General features: G+C 46.4%; 1 protein-coding gene across 1 annotated transcript in view; it reads right to left on the minus strand.

The window, feature by feature from the left end:
* Window positions 1-21365, minus strand: part of LYPD1 (LY6/PLAUR domain containing 1) — an 85249-nt gene extending 63884 nt beyond the window's left edge. The window contains exon 1 of the mRNA XM_073647571.1: window positions 21204-21365. Coding sequence (XP_073503672.1) covers window positions 21204-21252 — 49 coding nt within the window. The 5' untranslated portion in view covers window positions 21253-21365. The remainder of the gene's footprint in view (window positions 1-21203) is intronic.
* Window positions 21366-21820: the final 455 nt, after the last annotated feature.

The following is a 21820-nucleotide window of genomic DNA, read 5'->3' on the forward strand; positions in this document are numbered from 1 at the left end:
CAATACTGTACATGACATGGAGAACACCGAGCGTCACCTCCATCATCAGACTGATCCTATATATAATACTGTACATGACATGGAGAACACCGAGCGTCACCTCCATCAGACTGACCCTATATATAATACTGTACATGACATGGAGAACACCGAGCGTCATCTCCATCATCAGACTGACCCTATATATAATACTGTACATGACATGGAGAACATCGAGCGTCACCTTCATCATCAGACTGACCCTATATATAATACTGCACATGACGAACACCGAGCGTCACCTCCATCATCAGACTGACCCTATATATAATACTGTACATGACATGGAGAACACCGAGCGTCACCTCCATAAGACTGATCCTATATATAATACTGTACATGACATGGAGAACACAGAGCGTCACCTCCATCATCAGACTGACCCTATATATAATACTGTACATGACATGGAGAACACCGAGCGTCACCTCCATCATCAGACTGATCCTATATATAATACTGTACATGACATGGAGAACACCGAGCGTCATCTCCATCATCAGACTGATCCTATATATAATACTGTACATGACATGGAGAACACCGAGCGTCACCTCCATCATCAGACTGACCCTATATATAATACTGTACATGACATGGAGAACACCGAGCGTCACCTCCATCATCAGACTGACCCTACATATAATACTGTACATGACATGGAGAACACCGAGCGTCACCTCCATCATCAGACTGACCCTATATATAATACTGTACATGACATGGAGAACACCGAGCGTCACCTCCATCATCAGACTGATCCTATATATAATACTGTACATGACATGGAGAACACCGAGCGTCACCTCCATCATCAGACTGATCCTATATATAATACTGTACATGACCTGGGGAACACCGAGCGTCACCTCCATCATCAGACTGATCCTATATATAATACTGTACATGACATGGAGAACACCGAGCGTCACCTCCATCATCAGACTGACCCTATATATAATACTGTACATGACATGGGGAACACCGAGCGTCACCTCCATCATCAGACTGACCCTATATATAATACTGTACATGACATTGAGAACACCGAGCGTCACCTCCATCATCAGACTGACCCTATATATAATACTGTACATGACATGGGGAACACCGAGCGTCACCTCCATCATCAGACTGATCCTATATATAATACTGTACATGACATGGAGAACACCGAGCGTCACCTCCATCATCATACTGACCCTATATATAATACTGTACATGACATGGAGAACATCGAGCGTCACCTCCATCATCAGACTGACCCTATATATAATACTGTACATGACATGGAGAACACCGAGCGTCACCTCCATCATCAGACTGATCCTATATATAATACTGTACATGACATGGAGAACATCGAGCGTCACCTCCATCATCAGACTGATCCTATATATAATACTGTACATGACATGGAGAACACCGAGCGTCACCTCCATCATCAGACTGACCCTATATATAATACTGTAAATGACATGGAGAACACCGAGCGTCACCTTCATCATCAGACTGACCCTATATATAATACTGTACATGACATGGAGAACACCGAGCGTCACCTCCATCATCAGACTGACCCTATATATAATACTGTAAATGACATGGAGAACACCGAGCGTCACCTCCATCATCAGACTGACCCTATATATAATACTGTACATGACATGGAGAACACCGAGCGTCACCTCCATCATCAGACTGACCCTATATATAATACTGTACATGACATGGAGAACACCGAGCGTCACCTCCATCATCAGACTGACCCTATATATAATACTGTACATGACATGGAGAACACAGAGCGTCACCTCCATCATCAGACTGATCCTATATATAATACTGGACATGACATGGAGAACATCGAGCGTCACCTCCATCATCAGACTGATCCTATATATAATACTGCACATGACATGGAGAACACCGAGCGTCACCTCCATCATCAGACTGATCCTATATATAATACTGGACATGACATGGAGAACACTGAGCGTCATCTCCATCATCAGACTGACCCTATATATAATACTGTACATGACATGGAGAACACCGAGCGTCACCTCCATCATCAGACTGATCCTATATATAATACTGTACATAACATGGAGAACACCGAGCGTCACCTCCATCATCAGACTGATCCTATATATAATACTGTACATGACATGGAGAACACCGAGCGTCACCTCCATCATCAGACAGACCCTATATATAATACTGTACATGACATGGAGAACACCGAGCGTCACCTCCATCAGACTGACCCTATATATAATACTGTACATGACATGGAGAACACAGAGCGTCCCTTCCATCATCAGACAGACCCTATATATAATACTGTACATGACATGGAGAACACCGAGCGTCACCTCCATCATCAGACAGACCCTATATATAATACTGTACATGACATGGAGAACACCGAGCGTCACCTCCATCATCAGACTGACCCTATATATAATACTGTACATGACATGGAGAACACCGAGCGTCACCTCCATCATCAGACAGACCCTATATATAATACTGTACATGACATGGAGAACACCGAGCGTCACCTTCATCATCAGACTGATCCTATATATAATACTGTACATGACATGGAGAACACAGAGCGTCACCTCCATCATCAGACTGACCCTATATATAATACTGTACATGACATGGAGAACACCGAGCGTCACCTCCATCATCAGACTGACCCTATATATAATACTGTAGATGACATGGAGAACACAGAGCGTCATCTCCATCATCAGACTGATTCTATATATAATACTGTACATGACATGGAGAACAGAGCGTCACCTCCATCATAAGACTGACCCTATATATAATACTGTACATGACATGGGGAACACCGAGCGTCACCTCCATCATCAGAATGATCCTATATATAATACTGTACATGACATGGAGAACACCGAGCGTCACCTCCATCATCAGACTGACCCTATATATAATACTGTACATGACATGGAGAACAGCGAGCGTCATCTCCATCATCAGACTGATCCTATATATAATACTGTACATGACATGGAGAACACCGAGCGTCACCTCCATCATCAGACTGACCCTATATATAATACTGTACATGACATGGAGAACACCGAGCGTCACCTCCATCATCATACTGACCCTATATATAATACTGTACATGACATGGAGAACACAGAGCGTTACCTCCATCATCAGACTGATCCTATATATAATACTGTACATGACATGGAGAACACAGAGCGTCACCTCCATCATCAGACTGATCCTATATATAATACTGTACATGACATGGAGAACACCGAGCGTCACCGCCATCATCAGACTGATCCTATATACGATACTGAACATGACATGGAGAACACAGAGCGTCACCTCCATCATCAGACTGACCCTATATATGATACTGTACATGACATGGAGAACACCGAGCGTCACCTCCATCATCAGACTGACCCTATATATAATACTGTACATGACATGGAGAACACAGAGCGTCCCTTCCATCATCACACTGACCCTATATATAATACTGTACATGACATGGAGAACACCGTGCGTCACCTCCATCATCAGACTGACCCTATATATAATACTGTACATGACATGGAGAACACCGAGCGTCACCTCCATCATCAGACTGACCCTATATATAATACTGTACATGACATGGAGAACACCGAGCGTCACCTCCATCATCAGACTGATCCTATATATAATACTGTACATGACATGGAGAACACCGAGCGTCACCTCCATAATAAGACTGATCCTATATATAATACTGTACATGACATGGAGAACACAGAGCGTCATCTCCATCATCAGACTGATCCTATATATAATACTGTACATGACATGGAGAACACAGAGCGTCATCTCCATCATCAGACTGACCCTATATATAATACTGTACATGACATGGAGAACACTGAGCGTCACCTCCATTATTAGACTGACCCTATATATAATACTGTACATGACATGGAGAACACCGAGCGTCACCTCCATCATCAGACTGATCCTATATATAATACTGTACATGACATGGGGAACACCGAGCGTCACCTCCATCAGACTGATCCTATATATAATACTGTACATGACATGGAGAACAGAGCGTCACCTCCATCATCAGACTGACCCTATATATAATACTGTACATGACATGGGGAACACTGAGCGTCACCTCCATCATCAGACTGATCCTATATATAATACTGTACATGACATGGAGAACACCGAGCGTCACCTCCATCATCAGACTGATCCTATATATAATACTGTACATGACATGGAGAACACCGAGCGTCACCTCCATCATCAGACTGACCCTATATATAATACTGTACATGACATGGAGAACACCGAGCGTCACCTCCATCATCAGACTGACCCTATATATAATACTGTACATGACATGGAGAACACCGAGCGTCACTTCCATCATCAGACTGATCCTATATATAATACTGTACATGACATGGAGAACACCGAGCGTCACCTCCATCATCAGACTGACCCTATATATAACACTGTACATGACATGGAGAACACCGAGCGTCACCTCCATCAGACTGATCCTATATATAATACTGTACATGACATGGAGAACACAGAGCGTCACCTCCATCATCAGACTGACCCTATATATAATACTGTACATGACATGGAGAACACCGAGCGTCATCTCCATCATCAGACTGACCCTATATATAATACTGTACATGACATGGAGAACACCGAGCGTCATCTCCATCATCAGACTGATCCTATATATAATACTGTACATGACATGGAGAACACCGAGCGTCATCTCCATCATCAGACTGATCCTATATATAATACTGTACATGACATGGAGAACACCGAGCGTCACCTCCATCATCAGACTGACTCTATATATAATACTGTACATAACATGGAGAACACAGAGCGTCACCTCCGTCATCAGACTGACCCTATATATAATACTGTACATGACATGGAGAACACCGAGCGTCACCTCCATCATCAGACTGACCCTATATATAATACTGTACATGACATGGAGAACACCGAGCGTCACCGCCATCATCAGACTGATCCTATATACGATACTGAACATGACATGGAGAACACAGAGCGTCACCTCCATCATCAGACTGACCCTATATATGATACTGTACATGACATGGAGAACACCGAGCGTCACCTCCATCATCAGACTGACCCTATATATAATACTGTACATGACATGGAGAACACAGAGCGTCCCTTCCATCATCAGACTGACCCTATATATAATACTGTACATGACATGGAGAACACCGTGCGTCACCTCCATCATCAGACTGATCCTATATATAATACTGTACATGACATGGAGAACACCGAGCGTCACCTCCATCATCAGACTGACCCTATATATAATACTGTACAGGACATGGAGAACACTGAGCGTCACCTCCATTATTAGACTGACCCTATATATAATACTGTACATGACATGGGGAACACCGAGCGTCACCTCCATCATCAGACTGATCCTATATATAACACTGTACATGACATGGAGAACACCGAGCGTCACCTCCATCATCAGACTGACCCTATATATAACACTGTACATGACATGGAGAACACCGAGCGTCACCTCCATCAGACTGATCCTATATATAATACTGTACATGACATGGAGAACACAGAGCGTCACCTCCATCATCAGACTGACCCTATATATAATACTGTACATGACATGGAGAACACCGAGCGTCACCTCCATCATCAGACTGACCCTATATATAATACTGTACATGACATGGAGAACACAGAGCGTCACCTCCATCATCAGACTGACCCTATATATAATACTGTACATGACATGGAGAACACCGAGCGTCATCTCCATCATCAGACTGATCCTATATATAATACTGTACATGACATGGAGAACACCGAGCGTCATCACCATCATCAGACTGATCCTATATATAATACTGTACATGACATGGGGAACACCGAGCGTCACCTCCATCATCAGACTGATCCTATATATAATACTGTACATGACATGGGGAACACCGAGCGTCACCTCCATCATCAGACTGATCCTATATATAATACTGTACATGACATGGGGAACACCGAGCGTCACCTCCATCATCAGACTGATCCTATATATAATACTGGACATGACATGGAGAACACCGAGCGTCACCTCCATCATCATACTGACCCTATATATAATACTGTACATGACATGGAGAACATCGAGCGTCACCTCCATCATCAGACTGACCCTATATATAATACTGTACATGACATGGAGAACACAGAGCGTCACCTCCATCATCAGACAGACCCTATATATAATACTGTACATGACATGGAGAACACCGAGCGTCACCTCCATCATCAGACTGATCCTATATATAATACTGTACATGACATGGAGAACACCGAGCGTCACCGCCATCATCAGACTGATCCTATATACGATACTGAACATGACATGGAGAACACAGAGCGTCACCTCCATCATCAGACTGACCCTATATATGATACTGTACATGACATGGAGAACACCGAGCGTCACCTCCATCATCAGACTGACCCTATATATAATACTGTACATGACATGGAGAACACAGAGCGTCCCTTCCATCATCAGACTGACCCTATATATAATACTGTACATGACATGGAGAACACCGAGCGTCACCTCCATCATCAGACTGACCCTATATATAATACTGTACAGGACATGGAGAACACTGAGCGTCACCTCCATTATTAGACTGACCCTACATATAATACTGTACATGACATGGGGAACACCGAGCGTCACCTCCATCATCAGACTGATCCTATATATAACACTGTACATGACATGGAGAACACCGAGCGTCACCTCCATCATCAGACTGACCCTATATATAACACTGTACATGACATGGAGAACACCGAGCGTCACCTCCATCAGACTGATCCTATATATAATACTGTACATGACATGGAGAACACAGAGCGTCACCTCCATCATCAGACTGACCCTATATATAATACTGTACATGACATGGAGAACACCGAGCGTCACCTCCATCATCAGACTGACCCTATATATAATACTGTACATGACATGGAGAACACAGAGCGTCACCTCCATCATCAGACTGACCCTATATATAATACTGTACATGACATGGAGAACACCGAGCGTCATCTCCATCATCAGACTGATCCTATATATAATACTGTACATGACATGGAGAACACCGAGCGTCATCACCATCATCAGACTGATCCTATATATAATACTGTACATGACATGGGGAACACCGAGCGTCACCTCCATCATCAGACTGATCCTATATATAATACTGTACATGACATGGGGAACACCGAGCGTCACCTCCATCATCAGACTGATCCTATATATAATACTGTACATGACATGGGGAACACCGAGCGTCACCTCCATCATCAGACTGATCCTATATATAATACTGGACATGACATGGAGAACACCGAGCGTCACCTCCATCATCATACTGACCCTATATATAATACTGTACATGACATGGAGAACATCGAGCGTCACCTCCATCATCAGACTGACCCTATATATAATACTGTACATGACATGGAGAACACCGAGCGTCACCTCCATCATCAGACTGACCCTATATATAATACTGTACATGACATGGAGAACACCGAGCGTCACCTCCATCATCAGACTGATCCTATATATAATACTGTACATGACATGGAGAACATCGAGCGTCACCTCCATCATCAGACTGATCCTATATATAATACTGTACATAACACGGAGAACACCGAGCATCACCTCCATCATCAGACTGACCCTATATATAATACTGTACATGACATGGAGAACACAGAGCGTCACCTCCATCATCAGACTGATCCTATATATAATACTGGACATGACATGGAGAACATCGAGCGTCACCTCCATCATCAGACTGATCCTATATATAATACTGGACATGACATGGAGAACACCGAGCGTCACCTCCATCATCAGACTGACCCTATATATAATACTGTACATGACATGGAGAACACCGAGCGTCACCTCCATCATCAGACTGACCCTATATATAATACTGTACATGACATGGAGAACACCGAGCGTCACCTCCATCATCAGACTGACCCTATATATAATACTGTACATGACATGGAGAACACCGAGCGTCACCTCCATCCTCAGACTGATCCTATATATAATACTGTACATGACATGGAGAACACAGAGCGTCACCTCCATCATCAGACTGATCCTATATATAATACTGTACATGACATGGAGAACACCGAGCGTCACCTCCATCATCAGACTGATCCTATATATAATACTGTACATGACATGGAGAACATCGAGCGTCACCTCCATCATCAGACTGACTCTACATATAATACTGTACATAACATGGAGAACACCGAGCGTCACCTCCATCATCAGACTGACCCTATATATAATACTGTACATGACATGGAGAACACCGAGCGTCACCTCCATCATCAGACTGATCCCATATATAATACTGTACATGACATGGAGAACACAGAGCGTCACCTCCATCATCAGACTGATCCTATATATAATACTGTACATGACATGGAGAAAACCGAGCGTCACCTCCATCATCAGACAGACCCTATATATAATACTGTACATGACATGGAGAACACCGAGCGTCACCTCCATCATCAGACTGACCCTATATATAATACTGTACATGACATGGAGAACACAGAGCGTCACCTCCGTCATCAGACTGACCCTATATATAATACTGTACATGACATGGAGAACACTGAGCGTCACCTCCATCAGACTGACCCTATATATAATACTGTACATGACATGGAGAACACAGAGCGTCCCTTCCATCATCAGACAGACCCTATATATAATACTGTACATGACATGGAGAACACCGAGCGTCACCTCCATCATCAGACTGACCCTATATATAATACTGTACATGACATGGAGAACACCGAGCGTCACCTCCATCATCAGACTGACCCTATATATAATACTGTACATGACATGGAGAACACCGAGCGTCACCTCCATCAGACAGACCCTATATATAATACTGTACATGACATGGAGAACACCGAGCGTCACCTCCATCATCAGACAGACCCTATATATAATACTGTACATGACATGGAGAACACCGAGCGTCACCTCCATCAGACAGACCCTATATATAATACTGTACATGACATGGAGAACACCGAGCGTCACCTCCATCAGACTGACCCTATATATAATACTGTACATGACATGGAGAACACAGAGCGTCACCTCCATCATCAGACTGACCCTATATATAATACTGTACATGACATGGAGAACACCGAGCGTCACCTCCATCAGACTGACCCTATATATAATACTGTACATGACATGGAGAACACAGAGCGTCACCTCCATCATCAGACTGATCCTATATATAATACTGTACATGACATGGAGAACACCGAGCGTCACCGCCATCATCAGACTGATCCTATATACGATACTGAACATGACATGGAGAACACAGAGCGTCACCTCCATCATCAGACTGATCCTATATATAATACTGTACATGACATGGAGAACACCGAGCGTCACCGCCATCATCAGACTGATCCTATATACGATACTGAACATGACATGGAGAACACAGAGCGTCACCTCCATCATCAGACTGACCCTATATATGATACTGTACATGACATGGAGAACACCGAGCGTCACCTCCATCATCAGACTGACCCTATATATAATACTGTACATGACATGGAGAACACCGAGCGTCACCTCCATCATCAGACTGACCCTATATATAATACTGTACATGACATGGAGAACACAGAGCGTCACCTCCATCATCAGACTGACCCTATATATAATACTGTACATGACATGGAGAACACAGAGCGTCACCTCCATCATCAGACTGACCCTATATATAATACTGTACATGACATGGAGAACACAGAGCGTCACCTCCATCATCAGACTGACCCTATATATAATACTGTACATGACATGGAGAACACAGAGCGTCACCTCCATCATCAGACTGATCCTATATATAATACTGTACATGACATGGAGAACACAGAGCGTCACCTCCATCATCAGACTGACCCTATATATAATACTGTACATGACATGGAGAACACCGTGCGTCACCTCCATAGAATCATAGAATGGTAGAGTTGGAAGGGACCTCCTGGGTCATCTGGTCCAACCCCCTGCTCAAAGCAGGATTCACTAAATCATCTCAGACAGATGTCTGTCCAGCCTCTGTTTGAAGACGTCCATTGAAGGGGAACTCACCACCTCTCGTGGCAGCCTGTTCCACTCATTAATCACCCTAACTGTCAAAAAGTTTTTTCTAATATCTAATCTGTCTCTCCTCCCATTTAGTTTCATCCCATTGCTTCTAGTCTTTCCTTGTGCAAATGAGAATAAAGATGATCCTTCTACAATGTGACAGCCCTTGACATATTTGTAGACAGCTATTAAGTCTCCTCTCAGTCTTCTTTTTTGCAAGCTAAACATTCCCAAATCCTGCAACCGTTCCTCATAGGACATGGTTTGCAGACCAGTCACCATTCTGGTCGCTCTTCTCTGAACTTGCTCCAGTTTGTCTATGTCTTTTTTAAAATGTGGTGCCCAAAACTGTACACAGTATTCCAGATGAGGTCTGACCAAAGAGGAGTAAAGACCGATAATGACTTCACGTGATCTAGACTGCATGCTTCTGTTAATACATCCCAGAATTGTATTTGCCTTTTTTGCTGCTGCATCACACTGTTGACTCATGTTCAGTCTATGATCTATTAGTATACCTAAGTCTTTTTCACATGTACTGTTGCTTAGCTCTATTCCTCCCATTCTGTATATGCTTTTTTCCATTTTTATTGCCCAGATGTAGTACTTTGCATTTTTCCCTGTTAAAAACCATTCTGTTGGTTGCTGCCCACTGCTCCAGTTTATTTAGGTCTTTTTGAATCCTCTCTCTCTCTTCTCTAGTATTAGCTATCCCTCCTAGCTTTGTGTCATCGGCAAATTTAATCAGTTTACCCTCAATTCCTTCATCTAAATCATTGATAAAGATGTTGAACAATACAGGTCCCAGGACGGAGCCCTGTGGTACCCCACTTGAGACATTCATCCAGCTGGATGTGAAGCCATTTACAATCACCCTTTGAGTCCGATCACTAAGCCAGTTATGAATCCACCTAACAGTTGCCTGGTCCATTGCATACTTGGTCATTTTTTCAATAAGGATGGTGTGAGATACTTTGTCAAATGCTTTGCTGAAGTCAAGATATACTATATCTACAGCATTTCCCTGATCCACCCAGTCAGTGATTCTGTCATAGAAGGAAATTAAGTTAGTCTGACATGACTTGTTAGTTATAAACCCATGCTGACTCTGGTTAATCACTTCATTCTTATCCAGGTACTTACATACATGTTGTTTAATAATTTGTTCAAAGATCTTTCCTGGTATAGAAGTCAGACTCACCGGCCTATAGTTCCCTGGGTCCACCTTCTTCCCCTTTTTGAAGATAGGAACAACATTTGCTCTTCTCCAGTCTTCTGGGACTTCTCCTGTTCTCCAAGAATTTTCAAAGATTATGGAGAGTGGTTCTAAAATTTCTTCTACGATCTCCTTCAGTACTCTGGGGTGTAATTCATCTGGACCTGGAGACTTGAACTCATTTATGTTAGCTAAATATTCCCTCACAATCTTTCTGTTTACAGATAACCTGGATTCTTCTATTCCTTTAAAAGGACAGTGAAGATCAGTTGATGTTACATTTTCTTTCTGAGAGAAAACAGATGCAAAATAGGAATTAAAAAGTTTAGCCTTCTCAACATCCTCTCTTACCATTTCTCCATTTTCATCCTGTAAAAATCCTATAGCATCTTTGACTTTTCTTTTACTTTTGACATATCCCCAAAATCCTTTTTTATTGCTTTTGACATCTCTTGCAAGCCTTAATTCATTGTCAGCTTTAGCTAACCTGATACATGCCCTGCAGGATCTGCAGACTGCATTATAATCTTCTTTAGATATGCCTCCCTCTTTCCATTTAATAAACATTTCTTTCTTTCTTTTTAGCATGTGTTTAAGTTCTGTGTTCATCCATCCTGGTTTCCTTAAATGCTTCCCATTCTTCCTACTTTTCGGGATTGTTAACGATTGTGCTTTGAGAATCTCATTTTTAAAAATTTCCCATCCTTCCTGGACATTTTTGTCCTTAAGGACATCCAGCCATTGGATCCCTCCTATTCTCTTTCTGAGTCTCTTAAAATCTGCCTTTCTAAAATCTAACCTTGAAGTTTGAGTCTTCACATGTCTTCCTCCTCTAGTTATCCAAAATTCTATAATAGCATGATCGCTGCCTCCTAGGGTCCCAGCCACCTTTACCTCCTCAACCATTTCCTCCTTGTTTATAAGGATTAGATCCAAAGTAGCAGATCCCCTTGTTTTCTCCCCTACCTTTTGGAAGATAAAGTTGTCAGCAAGAGAGGATAAGAATTTGCTTGACCTGTTAGTTTTACTTGAGAGAGATTCCCAACAAATGTCTGGATAGTTGAAATCTCCCATGACCACTACGTCATATTTTTTTGAGAACTTGGTCATTTGATACATAAAGAGTTCATCCATATCTTCAGTTTGCCCAGGTGGCCTGTAGTAAATGCCTACAATGGTGTCCTTTCCGTTGTTCTCTCCTTGTATTCTTACCCAAACAGTTTCCACAGAACTCCCAGTCTCTGAAGCTTCAATCTCTGTGCAGATATACGCTTTTCTAACATACAATGCAACACCTCCTCCTCGTTTATCAAGTCTGTTTCTTGCAAATAAGTTGTATCCTTTTAGCCTTTTATTCCAATCATGTGTATCGTCCCACCAAGTTTCAGTGATTCCAATGACATCATATTTCTTTTCCTGCGTTAGTAGTTCTAATTCTCCTTGTTTGCTGCCCATGCTTTGTGTATTTGTATAAAAACATTTTAGTTTGTGATTGGTTTCTCTTCCTCCCATATTTTTATTATTTAAATTGTTTTGTCTTTGTTCTTCCTTTCCACTTCCAGTAGCAGAGATCTCAATAGTATTTGTCAGCTGTATGGCTTTTTCTGGCCTTTTGCTTCCCTTCCCACATTGTTCTAGTTTAAAGCTCTCCTGATGAGTGCAGCAAGGCAATTTCCAAATACATGTTTTCCAGTCTTCGTAAGGTGCACCCCATCTCTAGCAAGTAGTCCATCGTATAGGTAATTCATTCCGTGATCCAGAAATCCAAATCCTTGTTGACGGCACCATCGACGTAGCCAGTTGTTCACCTGTAGAATCTTATTCCACCTCATTGTTCCATGGCCATCCACTGGGAGGATGGATGAGAAGACCACCTGCGCTCCCAATTCTTTCACTTTCTTGCCCAAGTCTTCAAAGTCACTGCAGATGGTTTCCAGGTCCTTTCTTGCGGTGTCATTTGTCCCCACATGTATTAGCAGGAATGGGTAGTGATCTGTAGGTCTGAAGAGTCTTGATATCCTGTCAGACACATCTTTAATTTTTGCTCCTGGAAGACAGCACATTTCTCTTGAGGTTATGTCTGGTCTGCAGATAGCGGCCTCTGTTCCTCTTAACAGGGAATCCCCCATGACCACCACTCTTCGTTTTTTCTTCACAACATTCTTCTTTCTCCATCCAGGAGGATTCTGAGGACTTACAAGGTTATTCATTGCTGGCAAAGTCTTATTTTGCTGTATTTCTTCATGGTTCTCCTGCGTGAGAGCCTGGTACTGGTTCCTGAGCAGTATGGGTGCTGACTGCCTCTCGATCCTCCGGCTTCTGTGGGTCACAGGCTTCCATTCCTCTGTTTCGTCAGGTGCAGTTCGAATTTCTTCTCTTTCTGAATCATGAAGAGATAATTCTGCTCTGTCTAAGAACTCTTCACCTTCCTTAATGATTTTCAAGGTAGTTAACCTCTCTTCTAGATTTCGCAACTTTTCCTCCAACAGGGACACAAGCTTGCATTTCTGGCATGTGAAGTTTGGCTTTTCCACTGACAAGTCTGTGAACATGTAGCAGGATATGCAGCTCACCAAATGGCTCCTGGACTCTTCCATGTTCTTACTGTTAATGTTCTGAAAACAGTGAAAAAAGCTTAAAAAAAAAGCTTCAAAATGCGCGCGCCGGTAGGCGCGCGGTTTACCGATGTCCTCTTTTCAGCTCCAACAGCCAAAATCCAGTGTTCTTTGAGCTCACGGAGACTCTTCACTTACCCCAAAATGCAGTGGGAATATGCAAATTATCTCCTCAGGACTCCTCCCCTGGTTTACCGATGTCCTCTTTTCAGCTCCAACAGCCAAAATCCAGTGTTCTTTGAGCTCACGGAGACTCTTCACTTACCCCAAAATGCAGTGGGAATATGCAAATTATCTCCTCAGGACTCCTCCCCTGGTTTACCGATGTCCTCTTTTCAGCTCCAACAGCCAAAATCCAGTGTTCTTTGAGCTCACGGAGACTCTTCACTTACCCCAAAATGCAGTGGGAATATGCAAATTATCTCCTCAGGACTCCTCCCCTGGTTTACCGATGTCCTCTTTTCAGCTCCAACAGCCAAAATCCAGTGTTCTTTGAGCTCACGGAGACTCTTCACTTACCCCAAAATGCAGTGGGAATATGCAAATTATCTCCTCAGGACTCCTCCCCTGGTTTACCGATGTCCTCTTTTCAGCTCCAACAGCCAAAATCCAGTGTTCTTTGAGCTCACGGAGACTCTTCACTTACCCCAAAATGCAGTGGGAATATGCAAATTATCTCCTCAGGACTCCTCCCCTGGTTTACCGATGTCCTCTTTTCAGCTCCAACAGCCAAAATCCAGTGTTCTTTGAGCTCACGGAAACTCTTCACTTACCCCAAAATGCAGTGGGAATATGCAAATTATCTCCTCAGGACTCCTCCCCTGGTTTACCGATGTCCTCTTTTCAGCTCCAACAGCCAAAATCCAGTGTTCTTTGAGCTCACGGAGACTCTTCACTTACCCCAAAATGCAGTGGGAATATGCAAATTATCTCCTCAGGACTCCTCCCCTGGTTTACCGATGTCCTCTTTTCAGCTCCAACAGCCAAAATCCAGTGTTCTTTGAGCTCACGGAGACTCTTCACTTACCCCAAAATGCAGTGGGAATATGCAAATTATCTCCTCAGGACTCCTCCCCTGGTTTACCGATGTCCTCTTTTCAGCTCCAACAGCCAAAATCCAGTGTTCTTTGAGCTCACGGAGACTCTTCACTTACCCCAAAATGCAGTGGGAATATGCAAATTATCTCCTCAGGACTCCTCCCCTGGTTTACCGATGTCCTCTTTTCAGATCCAACAGCCAAAATCCAGTGTTCTTTGAGCTCACGGAGACTCTTCACTTACCCCAAAATGCAGTGGGAATATGCAAATTATCTCCTCAGGACTCCTCCCCTGACTGATCCTATATATAATACTGTACATGACATGGAGAACACAGAGCATCATCAGACTGACCCTATATATAATACTGTACATGACATGGAGAACACTGAGCGTCACCTCCATTATTAGACTGACCCTATATATAATACTGTACATGACATGGAGAACACCGTGCGTCACCTCCATCATCAGACTGATCCTATATATAATACTGTACATGACATGGAGAACACCGAGCGTCACCGCCATCATCAGACTGATCCTATATATAATACTGTACATGACATGGAGAACACCGAGCGTCACCTCCATCATCAGAATGATCCTATATATAATAGTGTACATGACATGGAGAACACAGAGCGTCACCTCCATCATCAGACTGACCCTATATACGATACTGAACATGACATGGAGAACACAGAGCGTCACCTCCATCATCAGACTGACCCTATATATGATACTGTACATGACATGGAGAACACCGAGCGTCACCTCCATCATCAGACTGACCCTATATATAATACTGTACATGACATGGAGAACACCGAGCGTCACCTCCATCATCAGACTGATCCTATATACGATACTGAGCATGACATGGAGAACACAGAGCGTCATCTCCATCATCAGACTGACCCTATATATGATACTGTACATGACATGGAGAACACCGAGCGTCACCTCCATCATCAGACTGACCCTATATATAATACTGTACATGACATGGAGAACACAGAGCGTCCCTTCCATCATCAGACTGACCCTATATATAATACTGTACATGACATGGAGAACACCGTGCGTCACCTCCATCATCAGACTGATCCTATATATAATACTGTACATGACATGGAGAACACAGAGCGTCATCTCCATCATCAGACTGACCCTATATATAATACTGTACATGACATGGAGAACACTGAGCGTCACCTCCATTATTAGACTGACCCTATATATAATACTGTACATGACATGGAGAACACCGAGCGTCACCTCCATCATCAGACTGATCCTATATATAATACTGTACATGACATGGGGAACACCGAGCGTCACCTCCATCAGACTGATCCTATATATAATACTGTACATGACATGGAGAACAGAGCGTCACCTCCATCATCAGACTGACCCTATATATAATACTGTACATGACATGGGGAACACTGAGCGTCACCTCCATCATCAGACTGATCCTATATATAATACTGTACATGACATGGAGAACACCGAGCGTCACCTCCATCATCAGACTGATCCTATATATAATACTGTACATGACATGGAGAACACCGAGCGTCACCTCCATCATCAGACTGACCCTATATATAACACTGTACATGACATGGAGAACACCGAGCGTCACCTCCATCAGACTGATCCTATATATAATACTGTACATGACATGGAGAACACAGAGCGTCACCTCCATCATCAGACTGACCCTATATATAATACTGTACATGACATGGAGAACACCGAGCGTCACCTCCATCATCAGACTGACCCTATATATAATACTGTACATGACATGGAGAACACAGAGCGTCACCTCCATCATCAGACTGACCCTATATATAATACTGTACATGACATGGAGAACACCGAGCGTCACCTCCATCATCAGACTGACCCTATATATATATAATACTGTACATGACATGGAGAACACAGAGCGTCACCTCCATCATCAGACTGACCCTATATATAATACTGTACATGACATGGAGAACACCGAGCGTCATCTCCATCATCAGACTGATCCTATATATAATACTGTACATGACATGGAGAACACCGAGCGTCATCACCATCATCAGACTGATCCTATATATAATACTGTACATGACATGGGGAACACCGAGCGTCACCTCCATCATCAGACTGATCCTATATATAATACTGTACATGACATGGAGAACACCGAGCGTCACCTCCATCATCAGACTGACCCTATATATAATACTGTACATGACATGGGGAACACCGAGCGTCACCTCCATCATCAGACTGATCCTATATATAATACTGTACATGACATGGAGAACACCGAGCGTCACCTCCATCATCATACTGACCCTATATATAATACTGTACATGACATGGAGAACATCGAGCGTCACCTCCATCATCAGACTGACCCTATATATAATACTGTACATGACATGGAGAACACCGAGCGTCACCTCCATCATCAGACTGATCCTATATATAATACTGTACATGACATGGAGAACACCGAGCGTCACCTCCATCATCAGACTGATCCTATATATAATACTGTACATGACATGGGGAACACCGAGCGTCACCTCCATCATCAGACTGATCCTATATATAATACTGTACATGACCTGGAGAACACCGAGCGTCACCTCCATCATCAGACTGATCCTATATATAATACTGTACATGACATGGGGAACACCGAGCGTCACCTCCATCATCAGACTGATCCTATATATAATACTGTACATGACCTGGAGAACACCGAGCGTCACCTCCATCATCAGACTGATCCTATATATAATACTGTACATGACATGGAGAACACCGAGCGTCACCTCCATCATCAGACTGACCCTATATATAATACTGTACATGACATGGGGAACACCGAGCGTCACCTCCATCATCAGACTGACCCTATATATAATACTGTACATGACATGGAGAACACCGAGCGTCACCTCCATCATCAGACTGACCCTATATATAATACTATACATGACATGGAGAACACCGAACGTTACCTCCATCATCAGACTGACCCTATATATAATACTGTACATGACATGGGGAACACCGAGCGTCACCTCCATCATCAGACTGACCCTATATATAATACTGTACATGACATGGAGAACACCGAGCGTCACCTCCATCATCAGACTGACCCTATATATAATACTGTACATGACATGGGGAACACCGAGCGTCACCTCCATCATCAGACTGATCCTATATATAATACTGTACATGACATGGAGAACACAGAGCGTCACCTCCATCCTCACAGTGACTGTAATATATTACTGTATATACGTGGACAGTGTGGGTCGGAGGAGGTCGGTGACGGATGTGATTATTCGGCTTCTGGGATTCTCTGTTCTCAGTGAGGAGAAATCTCGGAGGGAACGAACACGACATGAAACGCACAAAGTGTCCTGTAATCAGCGTCGTCCCTGGAGCCTCTAATGGAGGAGTAATAACAGCGAGAGGGGGGCAGCGCAGGAGCAGTGACACTGGGGAGCAGTGATGGGGGGCAGCGCAGGAGCAGTGACACTGGGGAGCAGTGATGGGGGCCAGCAGTGACACTGGGGAGCAGTGATGGGGGGCCAGCAGTGACACTGGGGAGCAGTGATGGGGGGCCAGCAGTGACACTGGGGAGCAGTGATGGGGGGCCAGCAGTGACACTGGGGAGCAGTGATGGGGGGCCAGCAGTGACACTGGGGAGCAGTGATGGGGGGCCAGCAGTGACATTGGGGAGCAGTGATGGGGGGCCAGCAGTGACACTGGGGAGCAGTGATGGGGGGCCAGCAGTGACACTGGGGAGCAGTGATGGGGGGCCAGCAGTGACACTGGGGAGCAGTGATGGGGGGCCAGCAGTGACACTGGGGAGCAGTGATGGGGGGCCAGCAGTGACACTGGGGAGCAGTGATGGGGGGCCAGCAGTGACACTGGGGAGCAGTGATGGGGGGCCAGCAGTGACACTGGGGAGCAGTGATGGGGGGCCAGCAGTGACACTGGGGAGCAGTGATGGGGGGCCAGCAGTGACACTGGGGAGCAGTGATGGGGGGCCAGCAGTGACACTGGGGAGCAGTGATGGGGGGCCAGCAGTGACACTGGGGAGCAGTGATGGGGGGGCCAGCAGTGACACTGGGGAGCAGTGATGGGGGGGCCAGCAGTGACACTGGGGAGCAGTGATGGGGGGGCCAGCAGTGACACTGGGGAGCAGTGATGGGGGGGCCAGCAGTGACACTGGGGAGCAGTGATGGGGGGGCCAGCAGTGACACTGGGGAGCAGTGATGGGGGGGCCAGCAGTGACACTGGGGAGCAGTGATGGGGGGGCCAGCAGTGACACTGGGGAGCAGTGATGGGGGGCCAGCAGTGACACTGGGGAGCAGTGATGGGGGGCCAGCAGTGACACTGGGGAGCAGTGATGGGGGGCCAGCAGTGACACTGGGGAGCAGTGATGGGGGGCCAGCAGTGACACTGGGGAGCAGTGATGGGGGGCCAGCAGTGACACTGGGGAGCAGTGATGGGGGGCCAGCAGTGACACTGGGGAGCAGTGATGGGGGGCCAGCAGTGACACTGGGGAGCAGTGATGGGGGGCCAGCAGTGACACTGGGGAGCAGTGATGGGGGGCCAGCAGTGACACTGGGGAGCAGTGATGGGGGGCCAGCAGTGATGGGGGGCCAGCAGTGACACTGGGGAGCAGTGATGGGGGGCAGCAGTGACATTGGGGAGCAGTGATGGGGGGCAGCAGTGACATTGGGGAGCAGTGATGGGGGGCAGCAGTGACACTGGGGAGCAGTGATGGGGGGCAGCAGTGACACTGGGGAGCAGTGATGGGGGGCAGAAGTGACACTGGGGAGCAGTGATGGGGGGCAGAAGTGACACTGGGGAGCAGTGATGGGGGGCAGAAGTGACACTGGGGAGCAGTGATGGGGGGCAGAAGTGACACTGGGGAGCAGTGATGGGGGGCAGCGCAGGAGCAGTGACACTGGGGCATCGGGGCGCACACACAGGGGGGGTATCGGGGCGCACACATAGGGGGGGTATCGGGGCGCACACACAGGGGGGGTATCGGGGCGCACACACAGGGGGGGTATCGGGGCGCACACACAGGGGGGGTATCGGGGAGCGCACACAGGGGGGGGTATCGGGGCGCGCACACAGGAGGGGGGTATCGGGGCGCGCACACAGGGGGGGGGTATCGGGGCGCGCACACAGGGGGGGGGTATCGGGGCGCGCACACAGGGGGGGGTATCGGGGCGCGCACACAGGGGGGGGTATCGGGGCGCGCACACAGGGGGGGGTATCGGGGAGCGCACACAGGGGGGGTATCGGGGAGCGCACACAGGGGGGGGTATCGGGGAGCGCACACAGGGAGGGTATCGGGGAGCGCACACAGGGAGGGTATCGGGGAGCGCACACAGGGGGGGTATCGGGGCACGCACACAGGGGGGGTATCGGGGCACGCACACAGGGGGGGTACCGGGGCACGCACACAGGGGGGGGTATCGGGGCGCGCACACAGGGGGGGTATCGGGGCGCGCACACAGGGGGGGTATCGGGGCGCACACACAGGGGGGGGGGTATCGGGGCGCGCACACAGGGGGGGGGTATCGGGGAGCGCACACGGGGGGGGGTATCGGGGAGCGCACACAGGGGGGGTATCGGGGAGAGCACACAGGGGGGGGTATCGGGGAGCGCACACAGGGGGGGGTATCGGGGCGAGCACACAGGGGGGGTATCGGGGCGCGCACACAGGGGGGGTATCGGGGCGCGCACACAGGGGGGGTATCGGGGCACACACACAGGGGGGGTATCGGGGCGCGCACACAGGGGGGGTATCGGGGAGCGCACACAGGGGGGGGGGTATCGCGGAGCACGCTCGGGTCTCCGGGGGTCTCACCTGCGCTCAGCAGCCCCCAGCAGGTCGCGCACACCAGCTGCAGCCACATGCTCCCGTCCCGCCGCTCACACGTCCATCCTCCCAGCCGCTCCACTGTCGGACTCTCGAGGTCTCCGCTGTCAGCCGCATCTCTAGCTCTGCCGGCCCCGCCCACTATTCACGTCACAGGGGGCGGGGTCAGCGGCGGCAAAACGTCTGACAACATGCAGCGCGCGGCTGACAGACCCAGATCAGACCACTGCAGCTGATCACCGTACTGCGGGTCCCAACTATCCTGTATGGGGGTCTGGGTTACATTATTTGGGGTCTGCTGTCGGGGTTACATTATTTGGGGTCTGATGTCGGGGTTATATTATTTGGGGGTCTGCTGTCGGGGTTACATTATTTGAGGGTCTGGTGTCGGGGGTTACATTATTTGGGGTCTGGTGTCGGGGGTTACATTATTTGAGGGTCTGGTGTCGGGGGTTACATTATTTGGGGTCTGGTGTCGGGGGTTACATTATTTAGGGTCTGGTGTCAGGGGTTACATTATTTAGGGTCTGGTGTCGAGGTTACATTATTTGGGGGCAGGGCCGGCCTTAGGGTATATGGCGCCCTGTGCGAAATCCCTCTTGGCG

This window comes from Phyllobates terribilis, unplaced genomic scaffold, assembly GCF_046119375.1.
Source record: "Phyllobates terribilis strain yellow unplaced genomic scaffold, ASM4611937v1 Scaffold_9__5_contigs__length_417890890, whole genome shotgun sequence".
NCBI lineage: Eukaryota > Metazoa > Chordata > Amphibia > Anura > Dendrobatidae > Phyllobates > Phyllobates terribilis.